This window comes from Athene cunicularia, assembly GCF_003259725.1.
Source record: "Athene cunicularia isolate RWA chromosome 5 unlocalized genomic scaffold, athCun1 chr5_part2, whole genome shotgun sequence".
Classification (NCBI taxonomy): domain Eukaryota; kingdom Metazoa; phylum Chordata; class Aves; order Strigiformes; family Strigidae; genus Athene; species Athene cunicularia.
In genome coordinates this window covers 10671826-10696133 of record NW_020799102.1, presented here as the reverse complement: position 1 = coordinate 10696133, position 24308 = coordinate 10671826, and the positions used below count along the sequence as shown (strand labels likewise).

The 24308-nt window shown below is 37.0% G+C and overlaps 1 protein-coding gene across 1 annotated transcript in view; it reads right to left on the bottom strand.

The window, feature by feature from the left end:
* The window catches only part of CD44 (CD44 molecule (Indian blood group)), a 53441-nt gene that overhangs the window by 6414 nt on the left and 22719 nt on the right, over positions 1-24308 (bottom strand). The window contains exons 3-7 of the mRNA XM_026850607.1: positions 21604-21740; positions 20283-20354; positions 19364-19603; positions 17960-18055; positions 1050-1172 (exon numbers count right to left, since the gene is read on the bottom strand). Coding sequence (XP_026706408.1) covers positions 1050-1172; positions 17960-18055; positions 19364-19603; positions 20283-20354; positions 21604-21740 — 668 coding nt within the window. The remainder of the gene's footprint in view (positions 1-1049; positions 1173-17959; positions 18056-19363; positions 19604-20282; positions 20355-21603; positions 21741-24308) is intronic.

Below are 24308 nucleotides of genomic sequence, written 5' to 3'. Positions count from 1 at the left end.
AAAAAAAAAAAAAAAAAAAAAAAAAAAAAAAAAAAGAGAACTGCAAAACTGGAAGGGACCCTAAGAGGTCTATATAAGCTACATTTCACTCCAGTGAAACAGGATTAAGAAGAAGAAGTCTGAGGAATATTCCATTTGCTCTTAACATTTTTAGTAAAGGAGATTTCACATCCTTGCCAGTAGCCTATTCTTTACACTGTACATTATAGACAGATCCTCTCCTAAGAGCCAATGCCTTTATTTTGTTTGTTTGAAACAATTCTCCCTTGTTTAACTAGTCTCCTATGTTTCATTTGAAACAAATTACTACTTCTAGTTAGTGAATGTTTAATGGTAGTTCACTCCATGGTGAAAAACTGGTAAGTATTCTGTTTTGTAGCATACTCTTCTCATATCTCCCTTCAGTTTTCTCTGAAAATGATGAGTTCTTCAAAAGGTGCTTCAAAGATTACATTTCCAAAATTTTCATTGTGCTCTTCTCTGCTTTGTTTTTTTTTTTTCTATGTAATTAATACAATGGCTTGAACTGAACACAGAGATTCAGCTCTGGACTTGATAGGCCTAAGTAGAGTGAGATAATTACTTTCTCTCTTTTAAAAATTACTTAATTGTTAATATGTACAAGAATATATTTGCATTCTTTTGTAAATGTACCATGTTGGCTTTTTTCTATTCTGTTATAAACTTCAAACCCTGTTCTGCAACACTTGTCTCAGCTATTGTTTTCACTGAACATTCTCATGAAGATGATATCTTGCATATATATATCTGTACTGAATTTTGTCTGATTTCATATCAATTTATAAAGGTTATTTGGATCTTAACCTCATTCTCCAAATGCGTGTTTTCCCTCATCTTGAAAATTGCTGGAAAATTGTATGAGTTACAATATGCTCCATTTTTTAGACTATTAGTGAAAATGCTGAATGTTACCTGATTCAGAACAAAGCCTGAACAACTGTACTTGACCTACATTTTCATTCTTTACTTCAGTTCATATTAATACAACTCTGTGCTTAAAGTGTTAAAACATGACTTCAAAAACCTACCTGGTACCTGGGCCGACCTTGGTTGTGAACCTATTTTTGTTGTTGAGGTTTCTCCAGGGAAAGTAGTGGATTCATAATGTCCCTCATGTGGTCCTTGATTACCATATACACTGGAGGAAGATCCTAAAGAACAAAACTATCCATTAGGCCAAATATAGTTAGAGAATATTTAACACTGAGGTACAAAGTCTATGGCTTCCACAATTAAAAAAACATATTCTAGAAAGTGCACGCTGAGGTCATCAAGAAGTATTTATACTTAAAAATATCACATAGACTGTAATCATCATACTCATCTGAACCATGGCTAGTTTTAGTCTTTTGAATAACAAAATTCATGGTTTTCCCCTCTTGTCTCTCTCACAGGTTTCAGATATAGATTATGTATTATGTTATACTTTCATGAACCAAAATGCAACTGTAATTGCCTAGAAATTTTATGGAGAAAATGTAAAGACACGCGAAAGTTGGCAATTTTTGAAGAGGTCTTTGTCATACAAGTCAAACACTTTCTCTGTTCCATGGGGAAAGGAGAGTGAGAAAAGATGAGAGAGAGAAAAATAATTGTACTTTTTTATTTAAACCTGAAGTGGCCAACATGGAGAAATTTTTAAGTTTTAAATTCTCTACCTACATAGGATAAAATTGAAGTTCTAAACCCCTAATATTTTCATAAAATAGAAGGATATTCTCTAGATGGTTCTAAATTTGATAACTTAGAGGTGCATCACCTTGTCTTTTTTAATAAGTTCTACAATTTGATTCTAAAATGGTATTAGATCTTAAATCAAAATACATACTTTCAGTCTCAATTATTTGCTATGCTGGCCATACCACTTGAACTTTTATGTGATTACATTTCTGTCCCATGCTGTTACCATATGGGTATTCCAAGTCTAAAATTATCAGCAGACCATAGATACAGTGATTTCATTTGGGACCACTACTTCATCATCACTATAAAAGAGATATTACAGATCTCCACCTCTCTGAGATCTTCCAGACTGTTACAGAGCAAATTAAGTCCTTACTCTAATCAGCTGTAAAGTTAGTTTTCTTTTTCTTTAACACACAAAGCTCATTTCTAGCCAGCATTTCTGATCTCATTTCCAAATAGCAGCTGGCAAATACAAAACTGAGAAACACATTTTTTTCCCTCTGTTAAGCTTCGCCAGCAAGTAGTTCACAAATCTTCCATGTGTTTTCATTATTTTTATTAACAAGAAACTTTCTGACCAGTGAGTTTGCTTGTGCTACATCACCACTAATTCAGCAACTAAGGGTCCTGATCTAGCCTCCAAGAAAGCTGACCAAGAGGAACATGCTCGCTTCTCCACCCCACATTTCAGCATTTTTTTTTTAGGTGCTTTATATCATCCTTGAGAAATGCCAGAGATTTTCCAACACAAAGTCCCTTATAAAGGCACTCAGATATTTATTACAATCTGTGTGCTTAGAGAACTGCTACATTCTCCCTTCCCCTCCCCTGAGCACTGATGAGAAGCAACGGACTCAGTCATGTCCCCTGCTGTTCTGGCTCTGGGAGGTGCTTGCAGGTCGAAAGTGCTCTACATTTCATTTTGATGACATACTAGATTTTTTTTTCTTTTTGGCAGTTAATTTTTGGGTTCCTTCAGTGGACTCATTTGTATTTCCATGGACACTTGGACAACATATTATGTCAGATCACAGCTTAAACATTGCTCTAGAGAAAAAACAAATGAAAGAAGGACTATAGTACATCAAGCCATTCATTTATTTGGAGAAAGCCTTTAACTATAGTCTACCAATATATAAATGAATCTTTTCCATTCCATCACAGATATATGGGCAGTGTTTGAAATGAATGAACCCTTCAATAAATAAAACCTTTTAATGATGATGGTTGTCCAAGTAATTGCCTTCTACTGTGTTTGTAAAAAGCACCAAGAGAAGATAAAAAAATAAGAAAGAGTTTTGGGAGTATGGCCTTATGAACCTTTGCCAGGGCACTGACAACACAAAGATTCAACACAGACATTCACCTTGAAAATGATCTTCAAACCAGTTCTTACAGGTTTTATATGCTCAAAACAGAAAGGTATCAAACATGTTTTCATAGTGTGTAATGCTTGCACATAAAATTAAGGAGGCAGCTTGGATTAAATTAAGTTAATAGGGTAACAGAAGTCAAGAAATGTTTTTGTTGTAGTAGGAAACCATTATTAAAAATAGATTTATCTTTCTAATAAAATTATATCAAATAGATATTTTGGATTTACACTGCTGTGCTTATGTCAAAATACTATAACTCAGGCAATTTTGATGTGCTTGACTTCAGTGGGTTTATATAAAATTCTGAAAAAAAAAGAAGGTAGGCCACATTCTACCTGACAATGTATGAATTATAAAAATATAGGTACACAATCTTGCTTATGTGCAAAGAATGTCCACAGAGCATTGGCCAAAATCTACCCTGGGATGGTTCCACTAACGTTCAAGAAAGTGCATTAAAACAGTATTTGATTTAGTGTGCATAAGAAGTAGCATTTGGAAAAAAACTTACGGTTAGGATAATTATCTGTATGGAAATTGCATTTGGGAATAAGGAAAAGTCCCTTCATTTCCCGTACTATTAGCATGTGACCACACACACAGAAACTGAAAGGCTATGTGTACTGTAGTAAGTAAACACTGTTACTGTTAACTACACTAAGTCTATCAGAAGAATAACCCTTTAAAACAAAAGTCGTTCACAAATGAAATGTCAGTTACAGCCCAGTAACATACCTAAAATTAATCAATGGGCAAGACACTAACAGCAAATAGAGCTAGGAAAAAAGGTTTCATAGAGAATTAACTTTCTTTTGATACATATTCAAATAACGTAGGGAATATGGATAGCAGAAAAAAGTGACAGATGTTTAAGAGTTACGTAACTATAATTTGGGCTCAGAAAAAAAGAAAGGCAAAATGCTATCTGGAAGGTAAGGGGTTGATGAGAAAGTTTACACTTGTTCACTATAATAGTTGTGTTAACATAAACAGGTAACAGAAGAAAAGATTATCTGAAAACCACATTTTCAAGCTTTAGCAAATGTCCTCTGCTTTGCAGAGAGATTTCCCTTAACCACACCTTATAAGCGGGCTATAAACAATAACAAAAACCAAAAAGGAAAACATAATATGACAATAATTTACTATTATGGTTAGTAGTCATATATTTGGACAGTTGCCATTGTCCAGAATAATAAATGACTGATGGATAAATGAAAATGCTTGCAATCTGTATTTCTTACTAGTAGGAAGAGGGGTCTGCAATTGGTTAAGGTGGTCTTCAGTATCTGGAAAAACTCGAGGTATCCAATTCACATGGGAACCTTCTGTGGTGGCTGTTTTTTCACTTTCACTTCCAGGTGGGGTGCCAGCTGCCAGTGGCTCCTTGGTTGCTGTCTCTTGGTTAACATCATCCAAGGACTCTGTGACTGCCATGACGGTGGCATGGTCAACTTTGAAAGTGAGTGGTCATAAAACCACCACCCACATTATTTCCCTTTTTCCTGCACCGCAGCAAGCCAGAAAGCACTCCATCTTCCTCATTCAAAGCACAGAAGGAAAGAAGACACGAAGGCCTCCCCTTCTTCTTCCACACTGTCACTTGGCTTCTGAGAGACCCTTAAGTGCCACATACATGCCCACCGTGTTGGAGGGAGACCTTGGCTGCATACACAGATCCCAGTGACAGATGGAGAGGGAAGACCTTCAGAAGAAGAGACCACAGCAGCAGCAACCCGACCCTGTAGCTCAGGAGTGAGTGGCCGTACTGCAGCCAGGTCTTTCCTGGCAATTCACCAGTGAAGAGGAGTAATGAACTGAAGGCAGAATTTATGGGACATAAGTCTTCTACCACTGCCCTGCCCTCACCACTGGGACAGCTCTCCCCAGAGCTGCTGCTGCTGCTGAGTCACAGAAGCAAGCCACCTCATTAACCCACCAGAGCACCTCCCCTGCACCAACCGTGGTGCCAAAGCATATCAAGCCTAAGCCCCACCGATGCGCAGGAAAGGAACATGGGGCTGGGGATTCATAACCACCAAAGCGTGTATCCTGCAGAACAGTGAGGAGGCCACCAAGAAACTTTCATCAGTAAAGGACAGAAACCACCAGGTGTACCAGCAAGGGGTCCCTTATGCCTTGTCCAGGAGGTAATTCTATCAACAGCACAGATCCCACCACAGATTATTGCACTGCAAGTCCACACCAAGAATGTAGAACCCCAGGATGAGAAAGACAGGGAAAGAACTCGATTTCAGGAGAAGCAATGCCTCATTTCACACCAGGTGTGAGAAATGAGCATGATCCATCGTTCTTACTGGTACCCGTCAGAGGAGAGTCGTCACCAGCTTTGTTCGTACTGGCTGTGGCCCCATGGAGGACGTCATGGCCAGGGGCATCTGTGGGATGCGTGATGCCTTCAGTGCCCTGTCCTGGTTCATTATCTGAGGGCAGAGGTGGCTGGGTGGGGTCTTCGTGGTGGGCACCATCAGGAGAGGAAACAGTTGTTACCATGACGATGATTTAATCAACTGTGAATTACATACGTGTGCTGCCACACCCCTCCCATCCCCACCACCTTCAAGTCTCCTGTTCACTTTTATCCTCTGCTACCCTGGTCTCACTACAAAGGGGAAGAGAGAGCGACCCCCTGTCCTTCCATACATCATCACTGCTCTCTCAGTATATTGACCAGATATTTTCATGTGCTAATGTCATCCACTTTTTTTTTTTTTCCTTAATCCAAAAGTTCCCCAGGGAAAATGGACACATGGAAAGGACATAGCAGTATAATAATAATTGTGTTTAATTTGAAGTCGTTGTAAGACTAGTTTTCCTCACAGAATCAGCGTCAAAGTTAGGCATTACTGATAGATTTTACCTTTAAGAATTACTCTGTGACAGGTGGTTTAGTGAACCCACCATTCACCTTGTTCTACTCTTCCTTATTTGCAGAGTACAATTTATGGTTTTATTCTAATTGGATCATAAACAATAAAAGGAAACAGGCTTTGCTATTTATTTTCAGTGTTATCAGCTTTCCAGCTTCGTAACCTAAGCTCTTCTGCTTTTTCAGAATAGCCGGCTAATTCTGTATAATGGCAGGAGCAATAAGACAGAAGAGATACCATCAGAGGAACACACAGCAACTATATAAGAAATTTAAATACTTGTCACAAACCCAAAAATAAGTTCTGAGCATTGTCTGTTTAAGAAAGGATTACAGTTACCTTTCCTCTCATTTCGCTAGTAAGTCATGTGTTTCTCATGTTTTTAGAACATTATTTTTATGTTATAGATGGCATGTGCTGTATGGGACTGCATTATGATGTTGTGTCATGCCAGTTTTGTAAATTCCTTTCTTTCCTCATTAGATGAAATAGAAGGATAAATATTTGGATAAAATCTATTAAAAGAACACTCCTTCCTCAGATGAATATTCACAAATTAAAAGCACTGTTGATGTACAAATATAGATAAGGATGAATTTAACTTTATTGTAAAGACAGTTTGGCAACACCAAATAATATGATTTATGTAATGAACTGGATGAAATTCCACAGTCATGCTTCACTAAGGAACAAAAAGCACTAAAAGTGGTGCTGGTAAGTAAAAAAATAAATGTTTTATACAGTGCTAACATTTAAAACTTCTATCTCACCACCGTGCAGACAGTGTTCAGAGAAAATTAATCACTCTGTAATTTATTTATGTTAAAAAGATCAGTAGGTTACTCCTCTCTAGAAGTTCATGCAATATCTTTCCAAGACTGACCATCTGAGAGACAGAAATGGCAAAATATACATAATCGACATTATTACTAATACCTGTAGTGGAAGACTCTTTTTCATGATTATTCTCTCTGGAGGGGATAATTCTATCCATTATAGCAGGTTGTGTAGCATAATCCTCTCCGTTGTCCCAACCTGGATACACCAATGGGTCTTGTGCTGAGTCATTCTGTTTGGCCCCATGGTTGGAGGCCATAGCTGTTATGGTGATGGTGAAGCAATTATGAACTCAGTATATAAAGATCCATTTCTCATATTATTCTCCTCTTCGGTTCTTGTCTCTATGACAGGCCTTGCTCACAAGTCTACTACATTTAATGGCAAAGAGAAGTAAAGCAGATTTGCTTCTCATTCTGGCTTATGTTTAGAAAAGCTGCCTACTGTCCCAATAGGACCGACTCCTTCCTTAAACTGAGCATATGCTTTTCAGAATCAAGATACCTTATTGGTTTTCAAGATTAGTTCCCTGAATTATACTGTTGACTTTGTATTGGCTGAATATTAAACCAATATCCACTGAGGCAGAATTAAGAACAGCAAAGGCAGAAATAACTGCAAGAATATGACCCATCAGTAAGATTTTAATCACAGCATTTTAGTGTACTGACTATATCCATGTTCTTCCTCTCAAAATTTCACTATTTTATTAGTTGTAGTGTCTCCGGAAAATAGACGAGGATGTCTGACAGAGGGGAAAGCTAGCACATGCTGCAGATTTGTTAGTGGTGCACACAGTAAAGAAGACAGCATTCATCTGGAGAATATTTGATATTGCAGTTATTTAGAAAAATATGATATTGTTGCTATCAACCAATCTGTAGCTTTTATTAGACAGTCACAGCCAAAAAGTATCCAAATCTTATAAGTAGCATAACCCTCATTAACCATCCCTACCCAATCAAACAAACCTGAGAAAATTGCCACAGCATGTTAAAATTTTAAGTGTAACTAGGCCAAATTATATTGCTATAGTAGTATAGTATTTATATAAATCAGTAATACATCATACTGCATCACCAGATTTTTAAAGGATGTTGATGAAACACCTGGGGTTGATATCTTAAATGATTGGTGTCTTAGGCACTGCTGAAGCAGTGAGCTACACGAAACTTTTGCCAGTAGGATTACATTTAATTGAAAGAATGGATGCACAGCATCTCAAATAATGTTTACGATATGCTTGTTTTTAGTGGCCTGTATTTGAAAATATGCAAGAGTAGATGATGACTGTGTGAAATTCAATGTTGGCAGTGCTTAGTACAGCACATCAGTCATTAACTAATAAACAGCACACTCACAGGAGCAGAAATTAATATATGTCAATCTTCAGTTACTAGCTTTATAGTATAATGTGATTTTTAATAATTATATTATAAATTATATATTATATATTATAAATGTGATTATAATGTGTTTCAAATGCTTCAACTGGTGGAAGAGAGAAGACTCCCTTTTATTTAACAGTATGCTTTGTTTTCTTCCCTTCATCACCAGTATCGCCTTGTTATAGTTCAAAAGTGGGGTGACTAGATATGTGAGATTAAATTTTTTAGATATAATTGCCATATTAACAAAAACTGAAGAAAAAACCCACGTCCAATAATGACTCGCGACAAGGGAGTGAACACATCTCCCAAATATGTGAAAAATACAACAGACATTATTATTTTTTCATTTAAACATTCACTGTTTCCTACAGATATTACCCTAATAGATAGCCTGTTAAAACCTTGTGACTTCCATGACACAGAACACAATACATAGGAGACAGTTATGAAATTAATCGGCTATAGGTCTTCACATGCAATTGAAGTAGGAGAGAAAATAATCCTCAGGAACAGGTCTGAAGAATAGAACAATTAAAAAAAACCAAAACCAAACCCAAACCAAAAACCAAACCAAACCAAAACAAACCCAAACCAAAACAAAAAGACCCAAAGCCAAAGCATCGGAATTGCTCAGGTTTATTCGCAGAACTTCTGTTATGGCCTCAGAATGTAAAATTGTTAGTAAAAAACTCCTAACACAAAACCTTTAGTAAACCCTGATAATTTACTAAAATGTGACCTGTAATATTACCTGTTTGAGAAGTTTCCTTTTCAATATAATTTCCACCTGCAACAGTAAATTCATGCTGTTCAGTACTCCCAGTGGTATTTGCAGGATTTTGTTCTTGACTGATCCACCCAGAATGAACACTGTGTAATAATGGATGTTGGGTTGCTCCTTGACGTCTTTCATTTTCACTTGTAACTAGTGTTGATAAGATGATGATTGAATCAATAATAATCAAAATACCTAACAGCAGTCATATTATTCTCATCTTCATGGTCTACAGAACAAGGGTGCTTGGCTTTTGTGTTTTGGCTTTTTGTTTTCATTGTTGCATTTGATGTGAAATGAAATTCGAAAGAAAACCAAAGTCCTTTGCAAGCCCCATCACACAGAAGCCTCACAAGGGTCAAAAGAAGATTTAAGTGTGCTAGAAAGTATCCCAATGACCAATGGCAGAGAAAAGCTATAGGAGAAGCAGTGGAAGAACACGTCAAAACAACAGCTTGCACCTCTAGTTCATATTTATTAATACTAAATTGTTTAGTCTGTGTATTCTGGGTTTTTAAAAGTGAAAAAGATGATGAATTTTCTAAGTTGATATCTGAATTACAGAACTACAAGTCTGGTTCTAAGGAAATTGCCATTTCTTCTGGAGCTGGGTAGATGAAATAAGTAGGTTTATATACTCAAAGCTGAAAAGCATACTTGTTTTGAACTCAGTAATTATTAAAGCTCTTACTGATAAATTCATTGCTCCCTCTTTAATTTGCTGTTGTTTACATAGCAGAAGATGCAGTCAGAAATCACCTGAAGTAGCACAACCAAAAGAGGTTTTCTAATGAACATTAAAAGATACACCAGGAAAAAAAAAGAGTACTTATAGTACTAAGATGAGCATTAGTACTCAGATTGAAATATATATGCCTTGGGTATCAAGTGATAAGTGATATATCTAAGGCAAACCAAAGGTCCCGAATCAGAGCATGCAAAGAATGAGCTGGATCTGTTACATAGGCCGTAAGTCACCAGCTACAGAAACCTATTTCCCAAAAAGATCAAAACTGAAGGAATATTTATCTTCACATTCAGGCAATTAAATGTTCATAAAGAGGGTACTCATGCAAATTAATTATTTTTGCAATTAAACCAAATACATATAGATTATCTTGTAAAAAAGAAAAAGTTAGAATTAACTAATGTATGAATACAACCAATGAATCTAACAATACTTCAGCACTAAAAGAAAGTTATCACAAAAATTATTTCTGGATCATTATAGCACCTGTTCTGATGCCCACTGTATACATTTTCACTGTTCAAAACAATCTCAGGAGCAGAAAGACAAGTATTGGAGCCAGATCATATAAATCCAAAGAAGTACCATAGGATGTAAAGAATGTTTGTTTTTACAGTGGGATAAGAAGGTTTCCCACAATTCCCAATGAAAAGTATTTCTTTGCAGTACAAGCTAATTTTATGCAATTGCAAGGCTGGCTCCCAATCCAGCTGTATATAGCTGCGCCTCTAGCTATCCAGTTTTGCACCTCTCCTTAACAGGGTAAAGCTGTGCATTATAGCCAAAACATCCTCTAAAAATGAAGCTCATATCCAGCTATGCTTTTCAAAAACTTGTAACTGGAAGCTCTTTAGGTGCACACCAAAAAGAGCTGGAGAATGCACTCTGTAAGCCTTTGCCTAAAGAGGTTTTTAGGCTTGAAGAACATGAGCACACTTTCAGTATCTCAGTTGGCTACTGGGCACTAACACTGGTAGCAAAATACTCACATTCATCTGGATGTAGCATATCATCCTTTGTAGCACAGTTTCATGTATTTAAATCACTGACTCCTTTTTTTTTTGTCTTTTGTCTTCAGATTTTACAACAGAAATTCTCAAGTGGAAAATAGGGAATTTTTTTTTTCCTCACCAAGGTGGGTCACCAAATGTTACAATCTGGTTAGTTTTATTACACTACTGACAGTGCAAGTTTAAAAATCCCAGAGACGTGAGGAAAAGGGGCAAGTAATGAAGATTAGATGCAAGAGATGGTCTTGGAATGACAGATAAATGTTATAGATGCCACCTCTGAGGGCTCTAGTACAAATAATATAAAGGTATTATACTGAGCTGAGGTTAACGGTATGGGAATTTCAACCAGCTGTACCATAACAGTGTTATACTTCATTGAATTATGTCACAAATCTGAATATTATCTGCAATGCTAATTTATTTACCCCTGCTAGCAGAGCTAGGATACTGCTCCTCTTCATCTGTATAGGCAGGGTTCCAATGATCTTGTGTGGGGTTCCAATGATCTTGTGTGGGGTTCCAATGATCTTGTGTGGACATTTCCCGAAGTGTTTCATGTTGCGACTCTACAGCTGCTAGGACAATGCAGGATTCAATGCTGACCATGCTCTACATCTACCACTATTACTCTACTGTTAGTGTGTGCCATAAATGTAATGGAAAATGGAAATTAATGCATATCTTAACTGTAATCTCACTACTTTTCTTATTAAATCCCTTTACATGAAACCAGCCAGTCTTTTCTTTGCATCAGACAGATGCAAATTTTCCCAAGAAGAATGGGGAAGACAAGAAATAGTAGAATAATGTATAGCAGAAGTAGTGCAAAACCATTACAGCAGTTACAGACATTTAAACTCAAGTTTGAAGAATAATGCTGGAACTAGAGAATATGGTAGATGTCTGAAGAGATGTAAAACATGCTTGCTAAGTACTCAAGAAGTACTCAGCTGCAAGTTAGAATATCCACCACTGAGCTCAAAAGCTACAGTCAGCAAAAAAATGAAAGCACCCTGACAGCCACCAGGAAGCCAATATTAGTCAAGAAAGTTATAATACAATTGAACAGGTAACATAAAACTTCCACAAGAGTCTATGATCAGAGACTGCAACCTGTTTCACCCATGGAGCATGCAGACATCACTAGGCAATAGAAAATAGTTGGAATGCAATACACCACGTGGAATAAGTCATCAATGCAGTTTCAAAGATAAATAAATTAATACCAGAAATACCCAAAATTCATGCAAAAAAAATAATAATCCCAAAGCAAGATGACTTGCTCATTTGTATTTTCTTCTAAAAATGAAGACCACTGCTGAAGAAAAACCAAATACTTCACTATCTTCAGAAAAAAAAGCAAGCTTATAAACAGTGATTCATAAACATTACTGAGTAAATAAGTGTACAGACAAAAGACACATTAAGATGTGCTCAAATTGAATTAAATTAAATTAAATTACAAACCAGCAATGATTATTATCCTTGTACAATTAAGAGTGTTAGAGTATATTAATTAATGGCAAAATCTATGCTGAAAAAAACCCCAGGGCTGGGGCCATCCCCTGGTCATAAGACCAAGTAGCAGACTATGCTTCAGTGACACACAGCATTGATCCTCATATGTGGTGGTTTTCTGGTTTTGAGACATAATTATTTTAGTTACGGAGAGCTCTTTAGTTAAAAAAGAGCTATCAGATGATCACTGCGGGACTATTCATATCAGGAAAATAAGGCTATGTATTAAAATATCTGAGTTGTGGTATTGGGTCATGCCTAAATTTCTGAGGTAACAAAATAAATGAGATGATGTTAGAAAGGTGCATGGGAGGAGTGTGGAAGGTAGCAAATATGAGACTGCTTGGTTGACATTTCCCAATGAACAGGACACTTGGGGTTTGGCCTCCCCAGATTGTGCCTGAACATGTTCCACAGACAGGAAGTCTTATTGTATAGGTGTAGATTATGAATAACAGGAATTGGAATATTTTAATACTGTTTTCCAAAAATAGAAAAAATTAGAAAAATCGATAAGAATTTTTTTCTTGGAAAATAATGGGTGAATGCAAGCATTCAAATAGGCATGAAAGAAATAAGTTAATTTTAACTAGTGAAAGATGATATATTCATTCTTATCGGTATGGACCTCATATAATCTTTCTAGTCACAGAAGAGATATTAAGAAGGAATAGTTGATGAGAAGAATGTCCAATTTTCACACAGTATATGTGTGGCAAAGGAGGAGGACAGGAAAAAGAAGAAAGAAACCATCCAAAGAGAAAGGAAGTTCCTTACTAGTACTTGGAGCATACTCGTCCTTGGCCACACTCCTGTCCCATCCTGGAAACACTGTTGGGTAAATTGTCTCCTCTGAAGAGTCTTCGTCATCTGAACCATAGCCACTTGAGGTCACATCTGCTGTGATGATGTTAAATCTGCCATGAAGCCCTAAACCACAAGGTCTTCTGCTGACAGCACTTAGCTTTCTTGTGTCCCCTCATGCAGCCTTACATTCACAGAGAAGAGTGTACAGCATCGTGTTTCCCACGATCCATATCCCCGCCTGGCTCTTCCACCCACAAGGGATTCATCATTCTGCCATGGCCCTGCGGAAGGTGCCCCAGTGTGGCTCTTGGCTACATTTCAGTGCCCCATGTATGCTCACACCACTAACCATACTCTGTCCTCTTCTAGCAGAGTGACCATAGTGTCCTGGCTTGAAAACTTGTTCCTCCTTTCTCCCACAACATCCTTCTCATTGGAATAGTCTACATCTAAATTGCCTCCAAACAGGAAAAAAAGAAAACCTCAAATACACCCTTTATAAAATGACTCACATACTCATCTTTTCAGACACAGACCTCCGCAGTACATGAACAATATGGACAACTGCGCTATCACTGCTAGATGTACAGTCGGTAAGAGATAGCCCAGTACTTTGCTTTTCCCACTTCAAACACATGGTAACAAAAAGCAGTGACATATACCACACATTCAACCCCCCTCCACTTAATGCTTCTGAAGCTTGTTGCCCTGGTGCTCTGCTTATTTAGCCCCTAATCAAAACACCCTCTTAGCACAAAAATCTTTACCCTTGGTTGCTTGTGTGGGTTCTCGCGTCATCTCTCCAGGATTTGACCACCACCAGTGCTTTGAGAATGGATTCCACCAAGCTTGGGTGGTGGTTTCCTTCAGGTTGTCATGATGAGGCCCTGGAGCTGTCAGGACATGGTTCATGCAACCAAGATCTTGTTATTATTTCTTGAGAAGAACTTTTCTCCAGCAAAGTCAAGTCTGCTAGGACCAGCTCCCTGAGCATGCTCATGCCACTGAGATGGATGTGAGTGCAAGCCGAATGTATGAACCTGTGGTATCATTACATTCATTCAACAGCAAAAATCACCAATGCGTTTAGTGTAAGTGAAGTTTGAAATGTTCTACTAAAGTATAAGATTGTGTTACCAGCTCTGAAAGTCCAGTAAAGTCAATGAATTCTTCATATCATTTTTAAGTGCAACAGGTTAAATTATGTACATGTGAAATATGTCCCAATATTTTGACAAAAAGCATTTGAAGTTAATAGAAGCATGCACATCATAGAATTGAAATCCCTCAAGCAAGCCAGTTGATAGTTTAACCTTCCTGTCTGTGAAGTTACTCATCAATGAACTGAGAAGCAGTTTGCAAAGACAGCTGCACTTGAAGTCATACACATATTCACCAAAAGAAAGCAAAATCTACTTCAAAATGTTTATCTGGAAATATTTTTATTTTGGCAATTCCTCACAAGCAGTATTTTTATCAGCATTTAGACCATCTTCTGTATCTTGAAGATGAAGAAAATATATCATGTACTCTTTTTCATTCAGAAAAAAATCTTTCAATGATTAATTTAGAGATATACCTTGAAGACTAACATCAGAGACACTAGCTTTGCTCGATTTTTGTGCAATATATGAAAGCATTGGAAAATGCAATACCTAGGAATTAAAGCTCTAATGCTCAAACAGGTTAAACTGATGTTGTTAGTCTGCAGTAGTTATGTTTTGCTTATCTGTAAACAGCAAAGTGTACAAAGTGCGTGGACTTAAACTCAGAACTGTACTTTTCAAGGTGTAGCTATTTTGGCAACAACACCTAAAAAATTTTGCCTTTTTTAGAAGGGGTCCTTGACTGAATAAATAATGTCTTTCCTTACAGTCACTAACTGCTCCCTAAATTTAGTACTACTAGTACTATTCTGACACTAGTGTCAGAAAATGGGAAACCTGAACATCCAAACTCTGATCTCTGAGTGACAGAAAACCCAGGTGGCCTTAGATTTGGAGCTTTGGGATGGAACTGTGAACAAAATTATAATGCCACAAAATTGGTTAACAAGAAAATAACTGAATGATTAGTTCAGTAATTGCCATCCGACTCGCTGTAATCACAGAAAAATTCTCACCTCTACCTGTTTTCCACAACAAGCCTTAGACACTCATTTTCTTAAGTGATGAATATGTATTCATGGCTCCCTTTCACAGACAAAATACCAATGCAGAGGCTTTCCTGTCAGATCAGCCAAAGTATGGACAGAAGACTTTTTTCATTGATGAGATTTTTTTTCAGGGAATGTTCCAAACCGAATAAAAGGAAAAACCACCAGAGCATATAAATGTATATTATATATGAATGAACAAATCAGTTGCAGTTATTGTTTGGGTAACAAGCTCTGATAACTTAAGGAAGTACCTCATTGATCAGCAACAGAATTTTATGACATCTGATCCATGGCACATCTACAGATGAATCATAACTTGTTAATAACAAAGAGGAAAACCTGTTTCAGTCAAGAGGGAAAGTCAGTGGCAAAGTGCTGGCAGTGTATTAATCTGGACTGTGAACATGATGGAGAACATCACGAATAATGTCCAAAGCCAGAACAATAATAAAAGGGGATCATCTGAAGAACATCTGAAGAACAAGTGGCAATTGCTCACTTCAGACCCACGACCAAGAAATGTTTGGATCAAGTTAGACACCTTTTCACCAAACTTTAAGTTTACAAATGGTGTCTAGTACAGATAGAGAGCCACTGGCTTTGTTTCTCACTTTTATGCGCTATCGAATTAAACAGATATATTTTTAGCCCTCTATCTGAAGGTATATGCTGGATAGTTTTCTTTACTTATTTCTTAATTTTCTACTTTTCTGTCTGTGGGATTTTACACTGGGAAATTAAATTGTGTCTGGGATATTCCAATAAGCCTGCACTGTTGCACAATGTAGATAGCATACATTGGGGCATGGTTTTATCTTTTCTGTTTGTTCTCCATGTAGCTTTCTCCTATGCTACGGAATACTTGATGACTTCTCATGGAGCTGCATATCTTATACTTAATTTCTGAAAGCAGTGTTATATTACTCATTCATTTGTAATGCAGTAAAATTAAATGAGATGGGTCTGTTTGGCTTTAAAGTGATGTTGCTGAGTAATAGCTAAAGCTATCAGAAAAGCCCAGATGTGGTACCTTCATAATCTTTTCATCCAGAGAACCAGTCTATCAACCCTAAACCAATAAGCAATCATGTCAAAGTTATCACTTCTGTGATAAACATCTATCAGTATTGACATCTTTTAAAACATATCTCTTTAGTTATTTTGATCTTTTACAATCATAAATGCCTCTAGTTTTCCCTTTGTAAAAGAGTCATGCCCATGAGAGAGAATTGTTAGCAACAGGAAGGGACATATGTATTTAGGATCAAGGCATTTGATAATCAAGTAGGAAAAGGCAAACCAAGAGCTTTCCCACGTAGAAACAATGCACAGGTTTTTGCAATGGGTACAGAAACATCTGTACAAGGAAACACTTCAAGTCATGCACACATATAAAAGCAAATAAATATGAAGGAAAAATGACCACCAGTCAACGAGACAAACTCTCCACAGTTAACAGGTGGGAGTTCGCCCCCCCCCCCCAGTCTCCCCACTTTACAGACAATATCTTGTAGCAAAACCTTTCACTTGAAACAAGCACCAGGAAATTTTCTACTCGCTTTCCAGGTCTGGGGGAAAATCAACCTGATATTTCTTTTTTCCATCTACATATTTATAAGGTGTTACTAACCTTCACATCCTCTGAGACAAGATGCTTGGCTGAATGATTTGTTTTTTAGTAAAACTTTTGCTAACTGTGTAAGATACACAATCATTCTTACTCTATCATGACTTCTAAATACAGGACAATGCCTCCAAACCACATAGACCATTTGACCATCTATCAGCAGCCAATAAACAATTAAGCAAATTCCTTACTATCATGGGCTTCCACAGTGGGGAAAAAAGTCAGCAGGAAGTAGCTTTCATTTCTGCCTATTCAATCTTTACCACAAAATGCCTCTGTAGATCTCCTCTGTGTAATTAAAATGTTCTCCATTTACATGCACTTTATTTTCTGGGCAAAGATCTTAATCACTCTAAACTTAAGAACTAGAGTTAAGGTATGTATATTTCCACTTCAAAACGTGTAAGATGACTTGAAAATTTTTTCATTTGCTGTAGATGCTGTGCACTACATATTTGATAAAAAGTCACAAGTAGTTTTTCCCGCTCAGTACAGCTATTTAAAGACAAAGCAGAGAAAATGGCTACTGTTCTTTTGAACCCTCAAATCCTGTGGAGCCTCCACAGGCCCCGATTTTTTCTCATGCATATTGCCAACAACAAGGATGAAATTAATTTTAGCAGTGCACAAGTGGCTTGGCAATTGGAACTGCCTCTTAAAGCAGTGCTTTAGTGAGAGAGGCTGTGGTTTTGTCATGGATCACCCACATTCACAACCATATATATATTAGAAACACAGACACTTTCATCACAAATTGACAAAAATGCCCTTTTCTACCTCAGAAATAAATTGACTTCAAGTGATAATTGGTTGCACTAATGTGTGGTGCCTCACAGAGTAAGAAGGTGTGATAACAAAGCAGTGGGAAACACAAAGCAACAATCTTTCTGAACTCACTGAAGTAAACACACAGTAAATGTTTTTACTCCCCTTGTCCCAGAGAGTGAAATTTATTTCTGACCTAACCAGTCTGGAAAGTACTGTCTTTCAATGTCTTTCCAAAACAGGAGATGATGTATACTTCACCACTTACCAGAATGCCCTGTTGGAAGAAGAAAGCAGTTTTAATGCAATTTGTATTTGATGTCTTATTATAATACATAAATCTTACTAGTACTCGCAGGATACTGTCCACCATCTTTTCCAGGGGAATCATCAGCTGTCGTCGCCAAAGAGATATCAGGTGATACAGGAGAAACTTCATCATCTGTAGGTGATGGATAAATCATTACTATTTAATTAATTGAGTTGCAACTCGGTACTCACACCTACTTCAATTATTCTATACTGCAAGCTTCATTCCTTCATTTATTGAGGAGTGCAAGAGAGAAGAAAGATACAGACTAGATTCTTCACAGAATTCAATCCCAAATGGCCTTACTTTACTAACATCATAAGGATATCAAAGAGATATGGAGAGAATGTTAGGATTTACCTTTTAAGATGCTAACTACATGGAAAGACAAGCATAACATGTTATGAATATACCACCAGTGAAAAGTAATTTTATAATCCTAATCCATTAGGATTATATATATAATCCATTTTATAATGCTTCCAAGCTCGCTCTCTCTTTTTTTTTTTTTTTTTAGTATTTATTGAGGATAATGATGCAAACTACTGGTTTCCTTTACTTGTAAATTATTGGTGATTTGAGCCTGTAGTTAGAGGCCACACAGTAAACTTTACTGTACTTAGAGGATTAATTATATTTGTAGCCCTTAGGTTCAATGGGAGCTAGTCTTTCAGACCTCTGATAATTTTAGCCACACAAGCAACATAAAAGATGAAATAAAATAAGTGCCACTGTCACAAGAAAGCAAGATACAGGCAAGGTACTCTAATTCACTACTTTGCCGCTCTGCAGAATGCCCTAGAAAAGAGTATGGCATTTGTATTTGGTAGGGCTTCATGAAACAGAATTTGGCTTTACCACTTAAAGGAAAAAGATATTAATAACATTTTAATTTGACATTTTTGTCTCTCAGTGGATTCTGTAATATGCTGTAGTAAGAAAATGTCCTAAAACCCCCTTGTATGTGTACAAAGAGAAATCTCTTGTACTGTAAACTCCTCCTTGTTCTTATTACTTAATGTCAATTCATCCTTTTAGAGAACGAATGAGAATATTATCCTTATCTCTATATAGCCGTGCCCTCAGCCTCACTAACCTCTCCATGTTCACTTCTAGATATGTTTTGAGCCTTTAATGAAATAAATATTTTAATAAGAACAAGAGCAAATTCTTAGAATCATCTATTCTCAATATCCTGGGAAGCTTTATGTGGGAAACAATACTGACCCATAGATGCTTTTTACTCCTGTGCAATTAAAAAAATCCTTAGAAATTCAGAATGCTTTTGTTTTCCTTCAAAGACACACATTCTCCTTTTACTTCTCCAGGATACAAATTAGAGATTGTACTTCTCATTCCCTCATGACACCCTTTAACTAGCAGTGTAGTCCTTCATTCAGTTATTTTAAAGGGGATATAGTGGGAACCTCCTGTCCTTACCAGAATCTTCTCTGGGAATTTCTTTTTCACCCGCTCCAGAAGAATGATCTGGCATCTGTGAGACTGGAGTAATGCTTCCATAATATGAGGGGCTGGATGTCCTGATGGAGGTATCCACACGAGTTGTGTCATGTGTTGATCCACTGCCTACATTTTCATCATCTACACCTGAAGTTGAGGACTCCCCGCTATGACGTGTGCCATCTGCATTATAACGTGAGCCATCTGCATTGTCTATGACTGTTGGAAAAAGAAAATTAAGCAGCTGATAGTATCAAGGAACTACATATCTGTATTTCAGTAATGCTAGACAGTTTAAGGCCTATAACAAAGAAAGATAAAGAGAAATAGTTGTGGATTAACATAATTTCATCCATTTTTGCCATCCTATCTAATCTGTCTAGATCATACATCACTAAACCATGTCTAATGTATACATTTGACAAACATATAGGGCCTATTCGCCATCAGATATTTTGATATTTTGATCTGTTTGATTTTGAACATAAAATTTTGGCCTCTGTAAAGTCAATCAGAATTTTAGAACTGGGATAAATAATTTATTATGGTATTTTTCTTCCACTTCCAGCTGCTTCTCTAATCAGCAGCTCAAATGAGATGTAGAAAGGTTGCTGTCTTAAGCAAAGCCCTATATGTCAAAGAATCATTAGCAGCTCTGAGGTGGTAAAAAATGGAAATATCTATATAAAAAATGTTTAGTAGCACTCTGAGACAAATCAGACTCCATAGGATTTAGGGGAAGACAAGTGAGTAATTGTTTTAATTGCTGTTGAACAAGTCTTGATTTCTTATGTTTGTCTTGATTTTTAATATTAGCAATTGTTGATGTAAAAAAACCCCAACAAACCCAGATCCTAAAAATGAAACAAGTGGCAGGTCTCTCTAATCAATACAGTACCTATTTCATCCTGATTATTGAGCAAAGAAGTATCTAGTCTTTCAATTGGCTCACATGCTTTGTCCCTTGTTTCTGTAAAAGAAGGAAAATAGAAAATATGAACCTGAGAAAATTGAGAAAAAAGTCACATACATACCCATATTGATTATACATAATCACAAAACATCAGCTTCATATGTGAACAACTGAAAACAAATTTCCAAATCAAATGTTATTCACTGATGTATCTACATTCCCTTTTTGGTCCTTCCCAGCTGGGGCACTTCAAGATTGTTCTGCCAGCTAATGATGAGATTCTCCATTTCCATAACCACTCCAGAAAATGGTTGCAACCAACATCGGTTATAATAGCCTTATGGCCCGGTTTCGATGCAGACAACCCCACAGTCATGATGGCAGCGACAGCTCTAATCCTTTTTAGCCAGAGGGGCTGCATCCGCTCCATGGAAGGCTCTGCACAGACAGTGTGCCCTGGTCTGGTGAGCACTGCTTACTCCGGCGGCCTGCAGTGCCACACTTGGCACCAGAGTGTGAGCCTCCTGCTCATTGTGCCAGAAGGGAGTAAGATTCAGGAGGAGTTAGAAAACTCTGGTGGGGATAGACATATATACAGCAGAAGAGTCATCTTCTGGGTGACAGAGGATGGCAGCTCACCTGATGCTATGACAATGCAAAGATGATTTTTAATGATATGACCACCAAGGATGAAACCAGAAAATGTCATTCAAATCTTCAGTGAATTTTGCCTACAGCTTCTGAAATCTGCTGTAAATCTGAAATCGCTCCTGTCCAGATTTTATCTTCAAATACTGTGTCCAGCATCTGTCACAAGATTATCGAAATTTTCCTAATAATTTAGTAAAATATTTCCAACAATGAAAATGTTCAAAACCTGAGAAGAAAGCAGTCTGCTTCTGGCCTGCATTGCTATCTAACTGCCTAATGTCTTAATGGAGAGTTGCCTGAAAGCAAATGCTGGATGAACCTGCAAACAGCAGAGCAGCAGCCACGTCCATGGGCCTGGAATGGCCACCCCGGGCCAGCAGATTCACTGCTGCAGTGTGTCACTGTGCTAAACCATTATAACGAACCTTTCTGAAGCTACGAAGTTAGTCCCAAGGGCAGAAAATTGTTTAGTTCAAAATACACGAATGACAAAATGGGTTGAACTCATTGCTGGCATTATAGATACACTTACAGAGGCTGAAAACCAGATGATATTTAATATAGAAGCCCTCATTCCAGTTCCTTATATAAGAGATTACAAATGTTACTGTTAGTTAATCTATATCTAAAATACATCATAAAGGCATATACATACCTGTTGCATTGTAACAGTATGCATCATACCGACCAGTTGTGTTTGTTGAAAGTTTGTAAATACCAGTATGGTTTGCTGCACAAAGATGATAGGGGTTGATTCGTGGGATAACAATATTCCCCACTACAAAACCATACCTGTGAAGAACAGTGGAAAATACACCACATTGCATATTATAGCAGACAGCAGAAATGTTCTAGATATCTCAAACGTGAAGAAGCTATGAAGAAGCCATTATTTTAATCTTACATTATTTTGTTAAAAAGTGCATGTGTTTCTGCATATTTTTTGTATATGAAGGGTGTTCCTTTCTCATATGTAGTGGCATCCAGCCACTCAACACCATTTTGCATGTAATTTCTAGAGCTAAACCCATTTTAATGAAGTCAGCATCTTACTAGCTAGGACAATTGGCTCCAGAGCAAGACAGTGAAAGTGAGGGACTAGAGGCAAGAGCACTTTTTATTCAGTGTAGGGTTGTATTAATTGACACTAAAGACTGACATTTTTTTCTTCAGGGAGTCACATTTTCATTGCTTTGAGCAGTGACTTTTCATACAGAAATGTTGGGGGCTCAATTTATAGTACCTAAGCAAATTTAGAGAATGATTGTAAGACACATCACTTTCTGTAAAAGCTGACAGCTTAATAAAATATTCAGGTACAACACAGATTCCTACTGTATTTTTCAGTCAAACAATGTGGTTATTGTGTACAGAGTTCACATATTTCAGTGAAGACTGTGGCTAGCAGAGCTACATAATGCACAATACATTATCACTGTTTTTCAATCCTGTGACACCTGATTAATCTCAATGTATTTAGCTGGATCATGTGATAGAACTGGGGTTTGGTTCAGGTTTTGTTTTATTTCTTGAGAGGTACAACTTAGGGAGGAGTAAATCTCATAGCTCTGTAGTTTTTCATCTGTGAGCCCTATTCCAGTCACATACCTATTGTGCAGATACTTGCAATTCTGAATCTCTTTTGTAGGTGAAATTATAAACCACTTCACTGACAATTCCAGCTGAGCCTACAATGCTGACACTTTATAATCCATTAATCACCTACTTGTGTAATGGTCGATTCATTTTATTCAGTCAGCATTCCAGATCTATTGTGATGATTATATGCAGAATATTTTTTCTTTCCTATTCAAGCTTGATAAGAGCCTAGCCTTACTGACAAGGACTTCTAGCACAGGATCAACAAATGAAAGTAAGCAGGTGGGAGGGCTGTCCAGAAGGATGAGGGAGAAGGAATCCTAGCTATATGCCTAACATGTCCAAACCTGTCCTCTGCTAAACTGTGAATTAGGAAGAATTGTAACATCAATGAAAAACTATAGCAGAAACCCTTTTCCTCTACTCCTCCTTTCAATTATCTTTATATTTTAACTTCAGAAAAGACTTTCCACATTGCAGAATACTCGTAATGGCTGGTGCTAGAAAGGTCTACCCCTAGGCATTTAGTTAGGACTTGATCCTTAGTCTCTACCTATTGTGTAGTGCTGGACAATTCAGAACGTTATGTTCATATGCTTATGTTAGAGAAAGAATGTCCATACTACGTTATGCAGGTATTTTCCCTCAGAGTAAAGAATTGTCTCCAGTCCTCATGTGGTACTATTTTAAACAACTTTCCCACTTCTCACAGAAGATTCTTCTAAGAATTTTCTGTCTATTGTTCCCTGATCCTGTTGTCCACCTCCTTCACCACTGTGCAGGTCAAATGCTTGTCAAAATGACCGTGCCGTATGTTGTCATCAACAGCAGTGCATGAAATTTATATGTATAAGAATGTTTTCAAGGCACTGCAGATGTAACTTTCCATGATTACAGATTACTTTGTATGGGTACTATTGATTTGAAATGAGCTTTATTCAGTTCTCATGGGCTTGCAAGCCAGTAGGACAGAACATTCATGCAGCAGGCGTTAAAAATGTAAAGCACCACTGACTAAACTGAAATTAAATAATTCACAGGAAATAGTTGCAGACAGTATTGATGATAGTACTATTTCTCGTGGTACCAGAATGAAAGTCTTAACGTTTTCTACTCCAGTCAGTTAGGAGATAAATGCCATTTCTCCATATTTGGTGTTTATTTTAGGTTATAATAAAGTTGAAAATCTACTGAAATTTATTTCAACTCTATAATGGCTTGCCAACATGAATCTATGTTATTTGATTTAAAAAAAAAAAAACCAAAACAAACCCCAAAACAATTCAAATGTACAGCTCCTGCATTCAAACTCTTTCTGCATATGAATGTTTAGGATGACTTGTGTAATAAGTGCATTATGTATTCTGTAAAGATCATCTAGTCTGATGTACTTACAGATCACAGGACTGTGCCAACTTGATTACTGTTTGAACAGAGGGCATCCTTGGGGAAAATATTTCATCTTGATGAAATTTTGGTGTGACAAAGAATCTATTACAACCCTTGTAAGTTTTTTCAGCCATTAATTATTATCCTTATGTATTATGTTGTATTAGTATTCGATTTTTTAATCCAAAATTTTCTGTGATTACCTTACAGTCTCTTGGTCTAGTTATTTTTTGTTAAACTGAAGAGTCTGTATTATCCACATTTGTTGTCCTATATGTTATTGACTACAGAGTGTAATCAAGTCACTTAACAACATGGTTTGAGGTTTTTAAATAATTTTTATGGCTGTGTTCTCCTGAAACTGCTCCAGTC